Source organism: Diplotaxodon limnothrissa, linkage group LG23 (genome assembly GCF_057381915.1).
Source record: "Diplotaxodon limnothrissa isolate DT_005_m linkage group LG23, D_limnothrissa_male_GT1.1, whole genome shotgun sequence".
NCBI classification, from domain to species: Eukaryota; Metazoa; Chordata; class Actinopteri; order Cichliformes; family Cichlidae; genus Diplotaxodon; species Diplotaxodon limnothrissa.
Genome location: NC_140617.1, coordinates 33,419,629 through 33,441,107, shown reverse-complemented (window position 1 = coordinate 33,441,107; position 21,479 = coordinate 33,419,629). Strand labels below are relative to the sequence as shown.

Here is a 21,479-nt window from a genome sequence, read left to right as displayed (position 1 = left end):
GTCAGTATAGCCTTGCAACAAAGATGGGGTGCTCAACAGTAGGTTTTCTGCTCATACAGCAGACGTCAGTTATGACATTAATACTTGTTACCCAGTAGAGGGCAGTGTGTGTGAGTATACATGCATGTATTTCCATTATTGTTACAGCTTGTGAAGTGAAACAGTGTAAACATTTTTCATTCAGTAAATCTAAGAAAAAACACATTCAAATGCTCAAAAAGATTCCATAAAGTTAGGAATCATATATATGAAAAGAAAAAAAAACTATATTTGATCGATACAAGGGATGAGAAGCTTCATCTCTACTGTGTGTTTTTAGTTTTTTGTGAATATGCACTAATAGACCTCAGAGTGATTGAGTAAGGAAATTAAATCTATATGACAAGTCATGAAGCACTGGAGTTATTAGTTATAGTCCATCTTTTCAACACGTTTGCAGCACTCAGGCTTTGTATGAAAAAAATGATCTGTGGGTATGTCAAGTCCTCTGGAACTCCTAACACGCTACGAGCCAGCCCTCATCTGTATTCCTGAGAGAAGACGGATGATCTCCTGCCCTATCTATCCATGCTACGTTCCTTTTTTTCACTGTAATTACAAGAGATCCTGGAGGAGGAGGCAAAAATGTGGAGATGATACAGAACATCAGTGTACATGTATATGCCTGAGAATTATGCTAAAACTTCACATAACCCTGTGAAAAATGGCTGGTCATAGCTGCCCCTCCTCGAAATGTAGGCAGATGTGTGACGGATGCCCTCACTCAGCCACCTGGAAAAAAATATATGAGAAAGTCAATACTCCCAAACATTTGGATCGAAGCGAAGTGTCAAAGCCTCAATATTTCAGTCATGAAATAGGCAAATAAAGCAGCAAGGTGTGAAAGACATAAAAGACAAAAATATGGCTGACATAAATCATGAGAGCATACCAGTTGATCTGACTTCCACACATGTCCTCTTGCACTCGTCCTCTGTGTCAAATCGATTTTTGTTGCCATTGCAGCCTCCGTACCAGAACTGGGCGCACGCGTTTGCTTGTTTGTCATAGTACCAGCGGATGCTGTAGTCCCTGCACGTGCCTTGGTCCAGAACCAAGCCACAGCGGGGGTCCAAGGGGACAGTCTCTGCAGGAGAAGATGTCATATGAATGAGAGAACTCGTTTCCACCTAATCTAACCTCAGAGTGGCCCTTTCTGCTCCGTTTCTTCACCATGCTGTCAGAAAAGAGCAGATTGCACAAAATCAGCCACACTGCATCAAAAATAATTGGCTTCCCTGTTCTTCACCTTGCTGCGCACACAGCAGAAAGGCCACATCAACGAAAGCTGCTCCCTTTCTGCTTCCTGTACTCAAAGCACACTGGACTAGAACGCCAAAGGAGCTTCATCTACTCCATCAGGTGTCATCACACCACATTTGCAGCCATCTCAAAACTGAGATTGCTGACTATTCGTTTAATGCCCCAGTGTCACTATCCCTTATCAGCACTATACTATACTGCTATCAGCACTATATGGACAAAAATATAACAGGGTGCAAAACACAGAAAACATTTAAACATGAACGGATTATTATGTACCACCCCCACACTGAAGGCAGAGGTTTGGATTTCAGTAATTATCTGATATCATAAGTAATTTTCTGTGCCATTATTCATTTCGGTTGTTGACATTAACATCTGTTTGCAGGTTCTTACAAAAAATATTCATGTCACAAAAAAATACTGTGGCCATGAGGTGGCGTATCATTTTAGGTCCATTTTAAGTATTTTAAGTAACTCTGAAAGCTGCCATTAGTCCAAAGTTATTAAAAGATAAAGAATTTTCCTATCATGTGATAAATAAAGTATTATCCTCCTCTCGTGTCCTTAATTAAGGATAATGTACATTTAGAAAAAAAATAGTTTAGTTATAGCGTGACATATCATTTTAACATGTCAACTAGCTAGCTAACTTATTGCTAACCTTTAGCTCTATTTAACCTTGTAAATATACTGCATTGATTGTAACACCTTGGGCCACAGTCACACTGAGAGTCGCACTTTATTGGACCTTTCCAGAAGAGTTGAAACAGCTGCAAAGGTTTGGCCAATGTCTTTTATCCTGTCTTCCTTCTCTCACCCCAGTCGGTCGTGGCATCTGGCCGCCCCTCCCTGAGCCTGTTTCTGCTGGAGGCTTCTTCCTGTTAAAAGGGAGTTTTTCCTTCCCACTGTTGCCAAACCACTTGCTCATAGGGGATCATATGATTGTTGGGTTTTTCTCTGCATGTATTATTGTAGGGTCTACCTTGAGGCGACTGTTGTTGTGATTTGGCCTTGTATAAATAAAACTGAATTGAATGTCATATTAAACCCTATTGTTTATGAATGGGACATCAATCGAGTTCATATGTATGTGAGGGCAGATACACATAGTATGTGTATTGTCTTTTAAATATTGAGGTCCTAACTGAATTTTTGCTCATGGTATGTCTTTGCAGTGAGGGAATTTATTTATTTTGGATCTCTGTAATAAAAATAATTTTGCTCATAAGAAAGATAGAAAAGTAAAGCAGAGTATTGGACTTCATATACCTTTGGGAAGAACTGGCCTTGGTACAGGTACATACTGTACAGAAACACCGGAGGATGTTGTACTTATGCTTGTGGATGAAGATGATGATGACGATGAAGAGTGTTCCCTGGATGGAGAGAGATGTTTGTCTGAGGTGCTGTGGGTAAATGTGTCCCCACGCTGCACCCCTCCTTCCTATTGAGGAAAAAAACAGAAACCAGTTGTTAGAATAATAAATGTGTGTAATGTACATATAAAGATGTATTCTTGTTTTCATACATGTACTTTGTTGGATCCTTTAATCTCATGCTGGGTGGTCTCTATCATTCCTCCATGGCTGTGTGTGCTGATACCAGTGTTGATACCAGTCTGACGTCCATTCTCTACTTCCGGTTGGGTCACAGGCCTGTACCCATAGCCACCAGTAGCATACTTTCCATTGATTAAATTTTTGTTCCCATTATAACCATTGTTTCCATAGCCGTTGTAGCCATTAGTTATTCTGTTATATATTAGGGCTCCATTCTCATCTTCACAGAACTGGCTGACCAGCTTGGATTCGAGGGCTGTGACACAAAGACACAGAAGTTAGGAACTAGGAAAAAGGATTTAACTAATTACTGTTTTGTCACTATTCGCTCGCCAGACATAGCCTAAAAGATTTTTTTAGGAATTCTTTTCTGTTAAATTTCTAACTATCAGATGGCTTTGCATTAATTTTGTGCACAAACAAACATACAGGTCATATGCAGAGGTGGAATACTAATATACTTCATTTAGTGCCAGTAACAGATAAAACTTGAGAAATAAACATTCCTATCACCCATGCCTTTATAAAGCTTTGCCTTCTGCTAATTAGCAGATTCCGGGTCGTGAACACACTACATTCATTATAATAATGCCTACTTTTGCTCCAGTAACGTGCAAAGCTACAGTGAAACCAAACTGGCTAAGTGTGCAAAAGTACAGTAGCTGGCTGGTTTAGGTTAAGCTCTTCAGAAGTGTTATTGAAGATGCATAATCCATTATTTCTTCAAATTGTCACTCACATCAACATAGAATGCTAAATTATGGATTGCCACAGACAGTAGGGCTAACCACAAACTAACCAACTAACAGTGGAAGATCAGAACGCTAATGAGATTTGAAACCACTATGAGGTTATTCTGCCTAGATTAAATAATAATGAGTATATGTGACTTGCATATCTGTAGTTAGACTTGGTGCATTGTTAAAAAAAAAAAAGTAAATGTAACTATAGGGTACATAAACGTGCGCTAAATAGGTGTCTAAAATAGCTTGTATAAGATATAAGTTAAGATATGATTTTTTAATAATATAACACAAAAATTGTAGATTTCAAGTCACACAAGCACTTCACATAAATGGATCCGTATAAAAATGGAAAAATCTATTTTTTAAAAATTGGTTCACTACAGGCGGGAATCACCAGGCAACTCACAATACGACATCCCTAAGGTAATCCTGGGGACATTTTGTGCCATTACGGGGGTTTTTTCATGCTATTTTGGCTGTGCTGAATGAATACAACTAATTTGCCAGAGGATATTATTTTATTTTAATTTTAGAATTCTTGTCTCAGTTCCTTAGGGATATTATCACAATACTTCAGTCAATTCTTCACATTTTGTGAAGGATGCTGCTGAAGAATGCTTTATTACAGTTAGCTGTAATAAATCACCGAAAATCACATTTATGTTGCTTTTTACAAAGACATCATTCCTGTTCTATAGGAATATAATCAGAATACAATCAGCAAGCAACTCAACTCATTAACAAAGACTCATATTAAGGGTAAGTAAAGAAAATGCCTCTTACCTGGCAGGGTGTTGAAGTCATCAATGAGGAACATGTGCTCCGTGTCTGGATCAGATGCGATTAGATTCAGTTCTTTCAGGAATTCGGCCTGCGTTGGGTCTGAGGTGTTAACGATCCCCAGGGCAAACATCTCAATATTGGCAGCGTGTGCTTCTCGCACAGCTATATCCAGCTTCACTGGTTCTCGCTTGTCGGTTTGCCCATCAGTAATCACGATGGCCACTTTGCTTACTCCCAAACGTGAACTATGGAAGACCTCCTGCGTCGCCTTGCGGATAGCGGTACCAGTGTAGGTGCCCTCTCCCATATATGGGATGTTTCTGATTGCATTCTTGACATCCTGTTTGGTGACATAGCGGGCCAAGTTGAATACAGTTCTCACCTCAAGGCTGTACAGGACCAGGCCAATCCTGGTGGCGTTTCGGCCCACTGTTACCCGGTCCACTAATGCATTCACAAAGTCCTTGATGATTTCAAAGTTCTCAGGCCCCACACTCTCTGAGCTGTCAATGACAAACACCAGCTCCATAGGCCTCTCCTTACACTTGATCCCACATCCTAGAATCACATCACATCAACATATGAGATCATGGCGGAAATGTCACATTGATGAGTTCCAGTCTGTGGAACTGGATCCAGCACTTTACAGATCAGATGACACAGTGGCTTTCATTGAGAAATTAAATCTACTACAATATTTATGCTATCAAAAGATATTTTACCACAGATCTCTTTGATCAATCGAATGACGTCTTCTCTCTGCAATGAATACACAATATAAGCATATGGATAATCACAAAAAGTAAAACGATACAGATATGAACACATGACACTCACAGTGAGGCCAGCTTCACCTTTGGCACCGAGTCGGCCCTAGGATCAAAAATATTAAAAAACGTTTATTCACAAAGTGTCACTGTTTCTGCAAATCTTCCATTTTCATGGGGCAGACAAATGTCAGTAGCGATAACAAGCAGAATAGGAGCAGGTTCAGGGGTTGGAGCCCTCTCCCCAGCCATCACAAAACAGAACACAACAAACTGAGACATGAAGGAATCATTAGCGTCACTCACAGGTTGCCCTGGGGTTCCAGGGTCTCCTACATCTCCTTTGATCCCCTTCAGCCCCCTCTCCCCTGTCAAACCTCGATCACCCTGTTGCACACCACATTGCAAAACATCAGCACTCAAAGAATTATAAATGCTCACAACCCCACATTCAGTCCCGGGTAACACAGTAACTGACTTTAGCTCCAGGAAAGCCTTCTCCAGGTATTCCTCTTGGTCCTACCACACCCTGGGCCCCCTGTTCACCCTGAATCAAACACACAAGGCAGTTGTGTTACAGCTTGTGATAGATACTTACAGGTTTAGGTAGTACACAGAGCCCTGGATGTCTTGATATTTTATAGATATGTGAATGTCTATCAAGGACAATAAATTACAGCCTACCTTTGGCCCTTGAACTCCTTGCCCTTGAGGACCTGTTGGCCCAGGTGGACCAGGTCTCCCAGGGTTACCCTGCAAGTCAAAACATGTTGCTTATATAACTACAGCTCAAGGTCAGTTACAAAATAGCTACAATGTGACAAAAAAGCAGATTTGTAATTTATGAAAGAAATATTTGTTGCAGCCATACAAATGGCACAGTTACTGGGGTCAAGGCAGCAGACCTGCTGACTTGCTGTTCACATAAGTATACAGGCTCCACCTGTGGCGAGGTGTAGGCAGGGAGACACCTGTCAGGTGGAATGTTATTAAAAAAGCCAGGAACAATACTCTATTACTTAAGCCTTTTGCTGTAGTCATGACTGAATGTCAACTAGTCATGACTACAGCAAATTCAAGTCACGTGCAGCTACCAGTTATCATCAAACTCCAAAGTGAATTCAGTAATGTGTTTTCTCTTGTCTGTGTTCAGTATTAAAGCTTAAAGTTGGCAAAATATCCTCAATTTTTCTTGAATGGCTTAAAAAAAAGAAAATAAGTAAAATAAGATTACTGATTTTGATTAGAAAACATACACAACTCAATCTTGCACATGCATGTGTGACATGTGTACACTCCTCTACTTTGAATGCTTTGTTGTCTGTATGCTGCTATGACAACTCGATTTCTGGGCTGCAGTGCATCTGTGAAAACAGCTTAATCCAAGAAATTATCTGATGTCATGACCCACAAAAAATTTTGACTGTAATACGTTTCCTGTTTGGGTTGACTTCATAATGTGAGAAAAGGCAATAGCAGCTATATATATCACATGTGCAATTAATAACTCAACCCAACAAAAAATTTACTTTATCTATAAGAGTATGAAACACACTTTGTATTCTTGTAATAAAGAGCAGCAACTTCAAGGTTACCAGTGTTGTTGTGAATGTTTCACATCACCATTTTCTCAGCACGGACAAGAGCTGATAAGTGTCAGTGTGCTCTGCTTTCCCATTTTTTCCTATTATTTGCGTCTTCAATTAAAACCTGCCTACTGCTGCATGACTTTGACAGAGCTCGGACCTGCACAGACAGTGGCCTGAAGCCTGTGGGGAATCTGGATATGATATGTGAGGACATGCGGGGTGCCGGGTGTTCTTTTAGTAAGGCCTGTTAGGCCAAGTGTTTCTCATCAGACACATATGTCTGTGGAGATTCACACCCTGCACCCATGTGTCACAGTGCTGTTGGAAAAATCACGATAAATGCCACCAAAAAATGAACAAGCAGCCCAGTTGTGGGCATGTTTGCACAGAAGACGATGCACTGTGTTTTTTTTTTTCAACCTGTTATTCTTCAGAGAATGTAACTCAGTCACAACCATCTGGCAGTACTTAGGAGAAATTTGAAAAAGGCTCCTCTCAAGTAAACATCTTAGAATGTTGTCCTCGGCTCATGTTCCCATAAACCAAATAAAAAACCAAATAAAAATGAATAATATTATAATATTTCTGATTACAAAACAGGTAAAAGGGAGTTGCTTAAAACAGCAGAGGTTAAAGATTTGAAAAATGTAAAGGTTTTAAATTTACCAGAGGTCCTGGGAGGCCTTCACCTGGAAGTCCTGGTAAACCAGGCAACCCTCGAAATCCAATATCGCCCTGCAAAGATGGATGCACAGCAAAGATAGATGAACACTGACAGCACAGCAATTTACAATCTGTCAAACAAACTCGTGCACTGACTAAAATCGTGTTTCCCTTAATTAGCTTCCCTAAACAAAAGACCAAATCTTTCAATGGTGAGATAATCTCACTTATCTTCAGTGCAGATTCAAACACAACTTGGAAATTCATCTTACCAGGACTTGACAATGGCTTTGGCTCTAAATTCTGACCTCACAGAAAAAACCATCTATGTCATATAAGGTTTACATCCTACAAGATTTTTGAAACATGGGACATTTTTGATTGAATTTTGCATTCAAACCAATAATGAATTCCATAATGTTTATAAGCAGTGACTAACTATCATCACAATACTGTATGACAGATCCAGGAGCTTTGCAGACCGCATGTCTACATGTTATAATTGTATACTGAACCTGCGGGAAGCGTCATAAACAGCAACAACTGTTAATGTGGGCTTCTGTTATTCATGTTTGTGCTGTTGCTGGTCCTTTAGCATAGTTCCTATGTTTTTTCCTTCCCAGTGTTGCCAAGTGTGTGCTGATAGGGTATTGTCTTAATGTTGGGGTTTTTCTGCAGTACTGTTTCGTCATTACCTTACAATTTTAAGCACATCAACTGTTGTTGTAATTTGGTGCTATATAAATAAAATTGATTTGAAAATGGAAGTGAATTGATTTCATATAGCTTTAGTGTGTAGACATATTTTTAAAATGACTATGTAGACCTGCAAATTACCAACACATCACTATACTGGGACCTTTGTACAAACCACAAAGTCTGCTGGAAAGTGTGGAAACCTACTGTAACCTTACTATAATTCTCAACTTTTTTTAAACAAAGACCCAACTTTACACTGACATTTGAAAGAAATGCACGCTGGAAAGTTCTATCTTATGGATCCACATTCTCACCTTCGGTCCAGGAACGCCCACTCCCTCCGGCCCAGGTTCTCCTGGAAGTCCAGGCAGCCCAGGAGGACCCTGAAAAAGCAAAAAGCTAACTTAAGTATGGATTTCCAGAAAGAAGAGTAAGTTAATATTGTACTCTGAAACAAGCAGAGTATAATACTTGAAATTGAATAAGAAATTGTCTGGCTTTTATAAAATAATGCAATAAAACAGGATTTAATGTGTAAAAATTGGAACAGTTAGCACCACAGGGGGATTTTGTTACCTTTGGACAGCACCAGGTTAGCGGCTTCTCATTGTTCCCGGACTTTATGCTAAGGTAAGCTAAGCATCTGGTTTACAGACCAAACATTTGGTTTCAATCTTCATATCCAACCCTCAATGAGAAAGTAAAATATAGTAAGTGATTTTTTTTCTTATTTTTTTAAGGCACCACCTTTATTCTTACTGCCCTTAATGAAAGTCATGTTAATTTCATCTTCCTCTGGTTTAAGTTAAAGGAAACATACTCAGGATATGTGTAAGGGCCACCTACTGTAAAGTTGGGTTATAAATGTCTCACTGATTGATAGAGGGTTGGAACTGAGCGGCAGTACAAGAGAGGCAAATGCTAGATGGATGGAGGACTAGATATAGTATGCAGATGAAAGGTATGGCTGTACAGATTTATGAGGAGACATATGTCATTGTCTAAATCAGCTCCTCACCATGGGGCCAGGATAGCCGTCTCCTTTGGGACCAAATGGGCCTGGAGGGCCTCGATCTCCTCGGTCACCCTACAGGAGGCAGATACATAGGAATCAATAATTCATTCATACAAAGGATACAAAGAGATTTACAGACTTGCAAAACAAACTAAAGTGGAATATGCACATAAATGGACACATATGCTCCTTTGCTTGGTCCCTTATATTAACCCTCTCAAGGCAGGCGTTGCAGATTTGCAACAAGTAAAAGCTAACAACCTGATTACCCCACATACATATTTTATGAGGTTTTTTTTACTTAGAAGTACCACTGCAGGTATTCTTTTGTGCATTAGCAACAAAAACTTAATTTGAGCCTGAGAGGGTTAAGTATTGAGCAAAACATAAAAACAGGTTGTAGCATTTTATTAGCTGAGATTTTCAGCAAATGTTAGCGTATGGAAAGCATGACAGGATGTACAGCTGTGCTTCCCATCCTAATTTTTGACATATTCTCTGTTCTTTCTAGATGGACTGTAAATGGCCTTGATGATGAAAGCACAAACACGTGTTTCCTGATCTGCCCCTCATTACTTGTTTGATTATTGATTCTTTTCCAGATTTGGACGCACTCAGCACATGTTTAAATGTGTTTGTTCGAAAATCTGACTCATGCTTGTTTCTACAGGCAGGCACCCAATAGAAATGCAATACATATTTATATGTGTATTTCTTTTTCAACCAGAGAATAATAATATCAGTTTTACCTTAGGACCAGGAAGTCCATAGCCAGTCTCCCCAACTGGACCAGGAGGGCCATTTGGACCAGGATCACCCTACAACACATTTTTAGTAACAAAGCTGCCCCTTAGTACAGAAGGTTGTACATAGATGTGCAACATGGATGTTGTACATCTAAAATAAAAAGGTTAACTTTAATAGACACTGTATATACAATATAAAATGTAGAACATTGTGCAACTGTGCTGTTGCTACTTAGAAGCAAATTAAAGACTTCTACCACTGATAATATTGTTTAATAATGGGTTAATGCTACGAACAAAACATACTAATTCAATTCAATTCAGTTTTATTTATATAGTGCCAAATCACAGCAGAGATTCTACAATAATGTAGTATGTATGTAGTACAATAACAATAATGCCAATAACAAGTTTACGTGCATCAGGAGAATCAATGTTTCTTTCTACAAAGAGTCTTGGAACAACCTAAAATAATAACCACATATTTTGTGAAAATGTGAAGAAAACATGACGAATCTCCGCAGTCTTACACTGATGGCTCAGTAAAACTGAATCTTATACCTTGGGTCCAGTGATGAAGCGTCCTGGAGGACCAGGCAAACCCAGCCTGCCTTGCGCTCCTGGTTCTCCCTGACAAAGTTTATTGTATGAAAACTGGTTAAGACCAAAAACGTACAGAGGATATTTTCTCATTATCTCTTTCCAGGTAAATGTTAATGATGGCCTAATGATTGCTCACCTTTGGTCCTGAGGGTCCAGCAATGCCTGGCGGCCCAGTCAAGCCTCTGATTCCTCTTTGGCCTTGGTCACCCTTGAAGGTCACATCAGGAATATACTCACTGGTCTGACTTACTTACTGACTTGCAGGAAAATGAAATATGGAATATTACTTTTTTACCTTTTCACCTTGGATACCAATTCCAGGAGCGCCATCTGGCCCTCTTAGGCCAATAGCTCCGGGCTCGCCCTAAAGACACACATGCATCCAAGTATTTGGCCCCATCCTGTTTTTGTTTTTTTTAATGTTTTGCCTATTTGTCATACTTACATGTTTTACATCATCAAACAAAATGTAATAATAGATATTGCTAACCTGGTTGTAACACCCTTGTTAGTAAGAACTGCAATTCAGCAACTGGCAGTTGCTGAATTGCAGTTCTTCAGAGTCTTTCATATCAATGCAGAAGAATCTTGGCTCACTCTTTGCACAAACTTTTTAATTGGAGACTTTTCAAAAACCCAAAACCTTCATTTGGTTGTTTTTGAGTGATTCAGAGTAAGCCAAGTGGGCTTGAGCTTCAGGATATGAACTGATGGCTGGACATTCTCTTCAGGATTTTCTCACAGATAGCAGAATTCATGGTTTCATCAATTAAGGCAAGTTGTCCAGCTCCTAAAACAGCAAATCCCCAGACAATCATACCACCATTGTTCATAATGGAGCTCAATGTGGTTTGATTGAGTCCTAAAGCCTTAGAAATGGATATATAATCCTTCCCAAACTGATAGATGTCAACTATCTTTAGAAAATTTCTATATATCATGGGATGCTGCATTGGTTCTTGAGACCTTTTAGCCTACTTCACTTGATCAGACAGGTTTTACTTAAGGGATTTTTTGATACAACAGAAAATTTAATTACCATGTACAGCGAGATAGATTTGGATAGCTTTTTCCCTTAATAAATAAAATGATCATTTAAAAACTGCATTTTGCGTTTGCTCAGGTTAAAACATCTTCAAACTACCTTCTGTCCAGGGGCTCCATCCTCCCCTGGAAGCCCAGGCAAACCTGGCATTCCTGATGATCCTGGTTCACCCTGAGGACAGATTGGTGGCTCTGTATGAGTTTATGGAGGGAATGTTTAATACTTTAAATAATGTATACTGATAACTGCTGCTGATGTGGGTTTTTACCAAATGGTTTCAACTCACCTTAGCTCCAGGGTCTCCAGCCCCTCTCTCCCCTGGAGCACCAATTTCACCTGGAAACCCTTGGTCTCCCTGTGTTAGGCAATAACATCTTCACATCTTGTCGTAATTACTAAAACACTTACACCAGTATTGTTAATATTTGCTAAGCGGACTATTACCAGAGAGCCACGTATTTTTTAAGAAAATATACTTGCTGGCATTATTTTGTACAGGCCTGGTCACACCAGCGTTTATGCTGAGACACCAGGAAGACTTGCAATGAAAGTTTACATAACAGCTTAAAATACAGGACGGACTGAGTACCTGGTCAGTTTAGCATTCAATTTACTTTGATTTAACATCCTCACCCAGTTGTACACTTGATAATCTATGTGGATATACAGTATCGCTCCAATTGTAGGTTAACCTTTAATTTCTGTCTTCAGTGCTGAGAGCAGAACACGTACAATAGAGATAAATGTGACTAAAAGCATCAGCCTTGCTTGCTTGGCTATCAAATCATTAATCAGCTTGCCAGATCCTGCAGTTTAAGTCATTATTGCTAAGCATTATACCACTTAACTATGTGACGTTTCAGGGTCATATGATCCAGTTCCAACTATAAACTCTGTGGCCTCCACATAGAAATCCTGACCCCTTGTTATTACCACTAAGATTTTGAGCATATGTACAAACCTTGGGCCCAGGCATGCCTTCTCCTGGTGGACCTCTGCTTCCCGGTGGCCCCCTTGGACCCTCTATGCCCTGCAGGTATGAATAAATGCAGTAATTAAAAGAAGCCTGAATGGAATCTGTAAACAGGGAGTGTTTTTGCTGAAGGCAGAGTAATTAGAATTTTTTCTTGGACATCAGAAGGAGGCAAACTTTTCTTCTAACACAAAATTTAAATGATTTCATTGGTTCAGTGCAATATATGTTTCTGGTTTAAACACATATTAAAATTAAAAACAGTTTAGCATGAAAAGTTTTTCTTCTTCCAGTAGGCTGGTTTATTATTTTCTATAATCAGGTGATTAATGGAGACTTTTTCAGTCCTATTATGAAGCCTTTTCTTTAAATAACTTCAGCTGTACACAAAGCCCAGTGTGAGAGCACACCTGTCTCCCTCTCTTCCACAAGTGAGTGAATGGTGAACTAGAACCAGACCTGTTCTGATAGCAATTAGCTGATGTTTTGATGACAGTGAAAAACTCTTTGGCTAAGCTGTCAGCAGCCAACAGTTTCCACTAGCTGTGGTTATTGTGTCAGAGCATGAATTTGTATGCACTTCTGCATCATGTTGGTTAAATTATGATTGTTGATCAAAAGCTTGTATTAATAAAGCAACACCATGTAATCATATTTTCTGTCATTTGTTATCAAAGAATAGGGAAAAAGTAGCTCAAAGCAGATGCTTCTTTATTTATTTATTAGTAAACAAATACAGGGAGTGCAGAATTATTAGGCAAATGAGTATTTTGTCCACATCATCCTCTTCATGCGTGTTGTCTTACTCCAAGCTGTATAGGCTCGAAAGCCTACTCCCAATTAAGCATATTAGGTGATGTGCATCTCTGTAATGAGAAGGGGTGTGGTCTAATGACATCAACACCCTATATTAGGTGTGCATAATTATTAGGCAACGTCCTTTCCTTTGGCAAAATGGGTCAAAAGAAGGACTTGACAGGCTCAGAAAAGTCAAAAATAGTGAGATATCTTGCAGAGGGATGCAGCAGTCTCAAAATTGCAAAGCTTCTGAAGCGTGATCATTGAACAATCAAGCGTTTCATTCAAAATAGTCAACAGGGTCACAAGAAGCGTGTGGAAAAACCAAGGCGCAAAATAACTGCCCATGAACTGAGAAAAGTCAAGCGTGCAGCTGCCAAGATGCCACTTGCCACCAGTTTGGCCATATTTCAGAGCTGCAACATCACTGGAGTGCCCAAAAGCACAAGGTGTGCAATACTCAGAGACATGGCCAAGGTAAGAAAGGCTGAAAGACGACCACCACTGAACAAGACACACAAGCTGAAACGTCAAGACTGGGCCAAGAAATATCTCAAGACTGGTTTTTCTAAGGTTTTATGGACTGATGAAATGAGAGTGAGTCTTGATGGGCCAGATGGATGGGCCCGTGGCTGGATTGGTAAAGGGCAGAGAACTCCAGTCCGACTCAGACACCAGCAAGGTGGAGGTGGAGTACTGGTTTGGGCTGGTATCATCAAAGATGAGCTTGTGGGGCCTTTTCGGGTTGAGGATGGAGTCAAGCTCAACTCCCAGTCCTACTGCCAGTTTCTGGAAGACACCTTCTTCAAGCAGTGGTACAGGAAGAAGTCTGCATCCTTCAAGAAAAACATGATTTTCATGCAGGACAATGCTCCATCACACGTGTCCAAGTACTCCACAGCGTGGCTGGCAAGAAAGGGTATAAAAGAAGAAGAACTAATGACATGGCCTCCTTGTTCACCTGATCTGAACCCCATTGAGAACCTGTGGTCCATCATCAAATGTGAGATTTACAAGGAGGGAAAACAGTACACCTCTCTGAACAGTGTCTGGGAGGCTGTGGTTGCTGCTGCACGCAATGTTGATGGTGAACAGATCAAAACACTGACAGAATCCATGGATGGCAGGCTTTTGAGTGTCCTTGCAAAGAAAGGTGGCTATATTGGTCGCTGATTTGTTTTTGTTTTGTTTTTGAATGTCAGAAATGTATATTTGTGTATGTGGAGATGTTATATTGGTGTCACTGGTAAAAATAAATAATTGAAATGGGTATATATTTGTTTTTTGTTAAGTTGCCTAATAATTATGCACAGTAATAGTCACCTGCACACACAGATATCCCCCTGAAATAGCTAAAACTAAAAACAAACTAAAAACTACTTCCAAAAACATTCAGCTTTGATATTAATGAGTTTTTTGGGTTCATTGAGAACATGGTTGTTGTTCAATAATAAAATTATTCCTCAAAAATACAACTTGCCTAATAATTCTGCACTCCCTGTACTGATGCTAGCAGCTTGAAGGTGTTCTATTTTGGCACGGGCATGATTTAAGCTAAATGCTAATGTCAGATTGACTTGTTCTCAATGAACGTGCTACAATGAAGATCTTGGCAGAATTATTGTTTACTGTGGTCAGTATTGGGGAGTTACAGAATACACGAACAGGCGTTACGTATTTAAAATACAAAATATGAGTAACTGTATTCTGTTACAGTTACCGCTTAAATAGATGATAATTAGAATACAGTTACTTTGGTGGAATAAATGGATTACACAGCAGTTTTTTCCTGTTTCATATGTTAGGTTATCCCCTCTCTAATTTTGGTAATTCTGCGCATTGCCGGTGTTCTGACAAAACACCCTACCTATCAAGCTCTCCTACTTGTTCTTACTGACAGTTTATTACAGTTGATACTTGTTTTCCTTAAGCTGTTGTCAATTTGTTAACTTTTCAAGCTAACATGCGTTCATTTGTGCAAAAATACTCCAATTTGGAGTCTCAATTGAAGTCATATTTCAAGTCTTGATTTAGTACTTCTAAACTTCTGTAAACTGGCATACAGTGTAAACCTTGTCAATTAATTTTAGTCCTCCTGCAGTTAGTGGACACCACGCTCCGTTGTTATGTCGAAGAAAGTAATATTGCACTACATACTTGTTAATTGAGTGATAACGTTGTTTAATTTCTAAGAACCTTGACATTGGTCATTTTATTTACTGTATAAATCCAAGCAGGAAGCACGTTTTGATAAGTGTGATTTGGCCATCAAAGCGTCCTACCTATAGATATGTACGATGGAGGCATAAACCACGTAAGGCAGTATATTCTGATAAGGTAGCACAGATTGATTGACATGACTATAAATTTACGCTACGGTTAAATTTTTTTTTCTCAAAGTAGGACATTTTGTCAGAACACCGGAAACCCAGACAAACACGCAATAAGAGGCTGTAAGCGTCCTGTTAATGTTGGTAGCATCAGTTACACATTGGACCCGGAGCCAGCACAACAGAGCCAGTAGTGCACAGGCAGGAATGTTTGCACGCTCCTTAGCACTAAAAAAGGGCTTCGCTTGGATTGAGAATCATTGATAAACTACAAACTTCTGTCATATTGCATATGGTATCTTACTTAAACAATACATTTTCCTCATTATGTTATTGATAATTGTCAGTTCATCACTATTGCCTTACATTAACAAGTCAAAACATGGATGGTGACAGTAACAATTAAAAAAAACTATTAAAAAAAATCAATATAAGCCCACTGTGATTATAAAAACATGAAAAAATCAATGTATTAGAGCCACTGTGGGAATCATATTATGAGTCCAACACTTGCCTTCTCACCCTGTATGCCTAGTCCTGGGAGACCGACAAGCCCTGGAAGACCCGGTGGCCCAAAATCCCCCTACAAGTTCAGATAACAACATGTAAATGTTAATAGGTTGACAGTGCCTCACACTGAAATGTGATTTATTATATGTGGAAAACACCCATCTGTATACAATTCTATAGCGCTGCATTTTAATGAATTAATAATATAGGCCACACTTGATGACATCTGCTCCTTTTGCCTCACTTCCTTTTATCTGTCACATGCTATAATCACATCACAAATATATGATGGTAATGCAGAGAACCCTGCAGGCGGTGTTTGTCATTACTGCATGAAAACTTTGTGATTACCTCCAATAAACTTCACTACAAAGCCCACGGTAAAACTGTCAGCAACATCGGTGTCGAGAACACCCGTGTAAATCACAACGAAAAAGTTTTTTTGGGGGGGAAATGATTTTTCATGTAGCAGAAAGAATTACATAGCTAAAAATCAACTCAGCCTTTCTTTGTCTGTAAGTCTGTGAGCTAAAATGCTGCCAGATGGCTGTGAAGCTCTACAAACACATCCTGAAAGACAAACCTTTACCTTTATGTCTATGTCTGACTGTACCTGACTGCAGGCTAACTTTTCCACATTCATCAGCACAAGCAGTGAAACTGCGCTCCTCCTACACTATCCATGCTTTGACCTTGATTCATCATCTGTGGACTGTGACCTCCTACATAACACTGCACTGAATGCATTCATCCGTGGCTCTGCCAACTTATGGCCTTCTTCACAACAGGACTCCGGCTTTCTCTTCATGGCTGTGTGAAGGCTTTTCAGCAGGCGCCTTAGTTAAGGCCTCTTTAAACTCCACCTTGTCTCCTTTGATTCCAGCACCCGGCTGTCCTCTGGGTCCCCGTGGCCCTTCCAAGCCTCGCTCTCCCTGCCAAGATGGACAAAAAAGTTACTGCAAATTGACTCTTGAAATATCAGTAAGATGTATGAAAATAATGCCAAAATAGGAGCAGAAAAATAAGTATAAAAGTTAGAATAATAAGATATTAGTCAAAATACAGATGTTATTTTCCAAAAGAACTCACACAGTGTAAAACATTACACGACTTTGAAGCCAAACAGGAGTTTTAGTTTAACCAATGTATCATCTTTCAGCTGCTTCCTCATTCCCCGAGGTTTCACCACAGCAGATGGATCCACATACTTGATTTGGCACAGTTTCTGTACCAGATGCCCTTCCTGACACAACATACAGGCCTGGGCCCTGCACTAAGAATACACTGGTTTATAACCCCTCCCACTCACCCACCCAAGGCTGGATTTATGTCTCCTCAGTGTCAGACTGGGGATGTCTTATATGTAAAGCAAATGTGTTAACCACTACAGCATGCTTTTCATTCACAATGAATTATTTCATCTTTTTAATCTGACTTTAAAGAGAATGATGGCTTTGTAACTGAAAAGCTGCCATTGGAGTAATGTGCATTACGAGCTGTTTCTCAGTTAGTTTCATGGCTTCTTGTGATGGTTTAGCAAAAACAAAATGCTTATTGTTATTATAAATGTTCAGTTTGATTTATGTCAGTTACTGATAGAAGAGTGTAACTTGCTCACCAGAAGTGGCCTGAAAGATCCAAACTTGCACACAGTTTCTGTTTCTTCTACGGAAAGCAGAAGTAGCCATACTATATAGTATATAGGAATATTGTGGTATTTCATGTATATCAAAACGTGCCTAGAGGAGATATAAGTATTACACAAAGAGAAAAAGCAGGAGGAGAAATTCACTGAGGGATTAGAAAGATAATACAGGATGACAGTCAGTAAAATGAAAAAAAAAATGCTGCATAATGTCCTGCACTTTATAGACTGCAGAAAAATCCGATTTCCCTTAAGGAAATATTTCTGCGTCTTCCAAGGACATCCAAGGACAACAGAAACAATGTCGCATAGAGGAGTACACTGATTAACATGCCGCTCTTGCATGTTAGCCTCAAGAGGTAAAGATTTACTGTCGTAACTCTATGATCCCTCACAAGCTGAGGTGCTAATGATGTGGAAAAAGCTGCAGAGCTCCTGTGAATCTGGAGCCTGTCGAGGCTTGTCATGTGAAGAATGCTGCTTTGGAACAAGAACGCCATTAAAAAAAGTGGGGAAAAAGCACCCTTGAGGCCAATCTTCAGCAGTGGGGGATCCACCTTCTCCTGTGTGTGTGTGTGTGTGTGTGTGTGTGTCGGGGGGGGGCATGGCTGATACCATCACCAAGGCAAGTCGCCAAGTGATAAATCAAATAGTAGTCTGAGGCAGTCTAAAGTTGAAAATTTCACCTGAATTCCACTTCCTGTGATACAAAACTGCTCTGTTAGTCTTATAACAAAGTCACAGAGTTTTTACAGTAACTATGTTTAATTTAGCTGTGTGCATTTATCAAAACAACAGAGCTGCATGACAAATGCACAGATCTGACACCTGTAATTTGAAAGAAACCACAAACATTTTACAAAGGAACGCTTCCAAAAGTAATAATACATTTTTGCAATTACACTGATGTTGAGCTATGTTGTTTTTAATTGCTTGGGGAATCAATACAACTTTTGTGGGAGATAATTAAAATGATCTAAGGGCTGAGTCTGATAAATATTTTAATATTTTTCAACATTAAAAAGAATGAAATAACTCTGCTGGATGTTTCAAATTGTCTTAAATTTTCCACTTTCACTTCAAAAATGTCTCTGTCTGCATGAAAACACAAAAAAACACGTCACTCAAAATCATGCCAAAAGAACAGGTGGAGGCATAAATCTAAACATACAGAAATGTTGGCCAATCAGAAGCCCATAAACAAAAACACGCTGTGCAATCTGAAAAAGGACGGGAAAACTAAGAATAACAATAGGAAACATTAAAGCATCACAAAAACATGCTGTGTATGTCTTCTGCACAGTATAAGGACACACTCAAATACTGAATGAAAAATTTTTTTGGCCCAAAAATGTCAAAGATATCTCTCATGTGGAAATTGCTTTGGAAAACGAAAACAACATGAGAGAACGTATATATCCACATGTGCTTAAAAGACACTGAGTGTGCATATATGAATGTGTGTGCCTGATGGCCTTGAGAAAACACAGACATACGAAAAGACTCTTTATTTCCTCTCTCAGTGAGTCACTGACATGATGCCCTGGCTTTTTTCTTGAACCATCTCTGAAACTTTTTTATGCTTTATGTGGAGATGTTCTCATGCCCTGTGCTGGATACGATCAACGGACTAGATCACAGCACGAGGTAATGAGAGCCATACCACACTGTTAATTTATGGAACTTTTGTGTTGAGTTATCATGTCTTGTAATCCTACACATCATCAATTTCCTGTCATTACATTCTGGAATCTGGAGCCCAGATGGATCTTTGTGTAGGTCAGTTTGTAGATATGAAAGGTATGAATGCCTTAAACAGGGTCAAAGGGGTTAAAAGAGTTTCCCTGGCTGTTTTTTACACGAAAAAGGTCAGACTTAAAAAGCATGAACACTAACTCACCTTTGGTCCAGGCAGACCTTCTCCTATCAGCCCTCTCTCTCCTTGGACTCCCTGTGGTCCTTGAGGTCCCTGAGTAAAACAAAGGAAACTGAAAAGATGTCTCACATGAAAACTAGGTTGTCTCTGAAGATAAAATGTAATGTCCCTGCTTGGATGTCAACATTTCGTTCTGTTGCTTCTTTACTTGTCTCTTGTCTAAGGTGTGGTGACAAACTGGATCCAAATGTTTCCATCTGGCCAAGGTATTAGCAATAGATCCTTAAACAGTGAGGGGGGTTCACAGAGGGGAAGGTTTGCCTTCAGGGACTTTTGCCAGAAAGCTTTTTTAAAAGTCAGGTGTAGTAGTTTATAGAGCAGCAAGGCTCACATATATATTAGGTTTTATTGGATGTCTGACAGACAAGAGACAGGAGACTGAGGTTGGTGTTCCATGTGTCTCCAAACATCAAAATTCTGATTTTTATTGTTATTCTTTCATATTTAAATTTTTTAAATTACTTTTAAGTTGCACTTTGATTTTAGATTTAGCCATCATTTACCTGCGGCAGAAGTTTAAAACTTGAATTAGATATTATGACTTTTAAAACCAGCTCACAATGTTAGCCTCCAAAATTAATAACATTTGAATCTCAATCACGATTTTGGGTTCCCGTAATTAAATTAACATGACAGATTGATATTACCAGATCAAGTATTCCTCATATCAGCGCCTGACCACATGCCCGCATTCTGTATGGCTGAAGGCATTTGTCCACAAACACAGTAAGTAACAAAATCTATAAGAAAATGGTCAACATATTGCACAAAAGATACATTATTCCCTCAGCAATTATTGTTCTAAAGTTGCAATGCTTATGCAGGGTGCAAAACATTGCAAGGGAAAAAGAGAGGCATATCCCAGCTGTCAAGCACTTTGCTTTGAGTTTTAGTCACACTGATCTCAATGGTACAATTAATGTAAGTTAGATTGTCTCTCCAGGTAAAATATGTCTCTGCATGGCTGTCCATATTTTCTTCTGTCGCTTCTTTACATGTCAAACGATTCTATCATTCACATTTATACAGAAATAGATCACTTTTTAAACTATTTAATACACTGCTGAAGCTGTATGTGTCTAAGAGGTATTTTTCTTCCTAAACATGCTCATAATGGTCTTTATTTAATGTCCACTGGACAAATCTTCACACCTTTCAAGGTTTACTCTTGTTTCTGCCTCCTTTGCCTTGTCCAAAAACAGCACTTTTCCAGTTTAGCAAGCTAGTTGCCATAGTTACTCAGGTTGTTTCACCATTCACTATTTCAGCTGCTTGGAAGAAGGTACCAAGAGCAAAAAATGCTATCTTCTCGCATTTTATTTATTTATTTATGTATGTATCCAGAAGTTTAAGTACCCCCTAGACATCATTACTCCATACCCATTACATTGTACATTTGGCATTTTGACATTACATTGCCATCATCTACAATGCTAATGTGAAGTGTGAGTTGCTAGTTTATCTCACCGGTGGTCCAGGCTCACCAATTCCTAGAGGACCTGGAGGCCCTGGTTGCCCCTGGAAACCAATATCACCCTGCAAGAAAGTGAGAGGAGTGCTCATACAGGGTGAGAGTCAAGTGGATTATTATGCCTTTGTAACTTAATTTTCCAAAAGAATAGGGTAGCAGACTTTACCTTGGGTCCCGGAAGGCCAATCCCTTGTTCCCCTTGGATTCCAGGTGGCCCAGGAAGTCCCCTTTCCCCCTATAAAAAGACAAGCAGGGACAGACTTGTGGATACAAAGGCGCATAAACAGTTGCACGTA

General features: G+C 39.4%; 1 protein-coding gene across 1 annotated transcript in view; it reads right to left on the bottom strand.

The window, feature by feature from the left end:
- Positions 1-917: 917 nt before the first annotated feature.
- LOC146608550 (uncharacterized) overlaps positions 918-21,479 on the bottom strand; it is a 31,476-nt gene continuing 10,914 nt past the window's right edge. The window contains exons 11-34 of the mRNA XM_085347444.1: positions 21,350-21,418; positions 21,180-21,248; positions 19,677-19,745; positions 16,995-17,063; positions 16,136-16,204; positions 12,482-12,550; positions 11,807-11,875; positions 11,620-11,691; positions 10,771-10,839; positions 10,612-10,683; positions 10,434-10,502; positions 9,876-9,944; positions 9,130-9,198; positions 8,426-8,494; positions 7,416-7,484; positions 5,845-5,913; positions 5,639-5,707; positions 5,467-5,547; positions 5,231-5,266; positions 5,116-5,152; positions 4,394-4,951; positions 2,834-3,120; positions 2,575-2,749; positions 918-1,126 (exon numbers count right to left, since the gene is read on the bottom strand). Of these exons, the coding sequence (XP_085203570.1) occupies positions 918-1,126; positions 2,575-2,749; positions 2,834-3,120; positions 4,394-4,951; positions 5,116-5,152; positions 5,231-5,266; positions 5,467-5,547; positions 5,639-5,707; positions 5,845-5,913; positions 7,416-7,484; positions 8,426-8,494; positions 9,130-9,198; positions 9,876-9,944; positions 10,434-10,502; positions 10,612-10,683; positions 10,771-10,839; positions 11,620-11,691; positions 11,807-11,875; positions 12,482-12,550; positions 16,136-16,204; positions 16,995-17,063; positions 19,677-19,745; positions 21,180-21,248; positions 21,350-21,418 (2,562 nt within the window). The remainder of the gene's footprint in view (positions 1,127-2,574; positions 2,750-2,833; positions 3,121-4,393; positions 4,952-5,115; positions 5,153-5,230; positions 5,267-5,466; positions 5,548-5,638; positions 5,708-5,844; positions 5,914-7,415; positions 7,485-8,425; positions 8,495-9,129; positions 9,199-9,875; positions 9,945-10,433; positions 10,503-10,611; positions 10,684-10,770; positions 10,840-11,619; positions 11,692-11,806; positions 11,876-12,481; positions 12,551-16,135; positions 16,205-16,994; positions 17,064-19,676; positions 19,746-21,179; positions 21,249-21,349; positions 21,419-21,479) is intronic.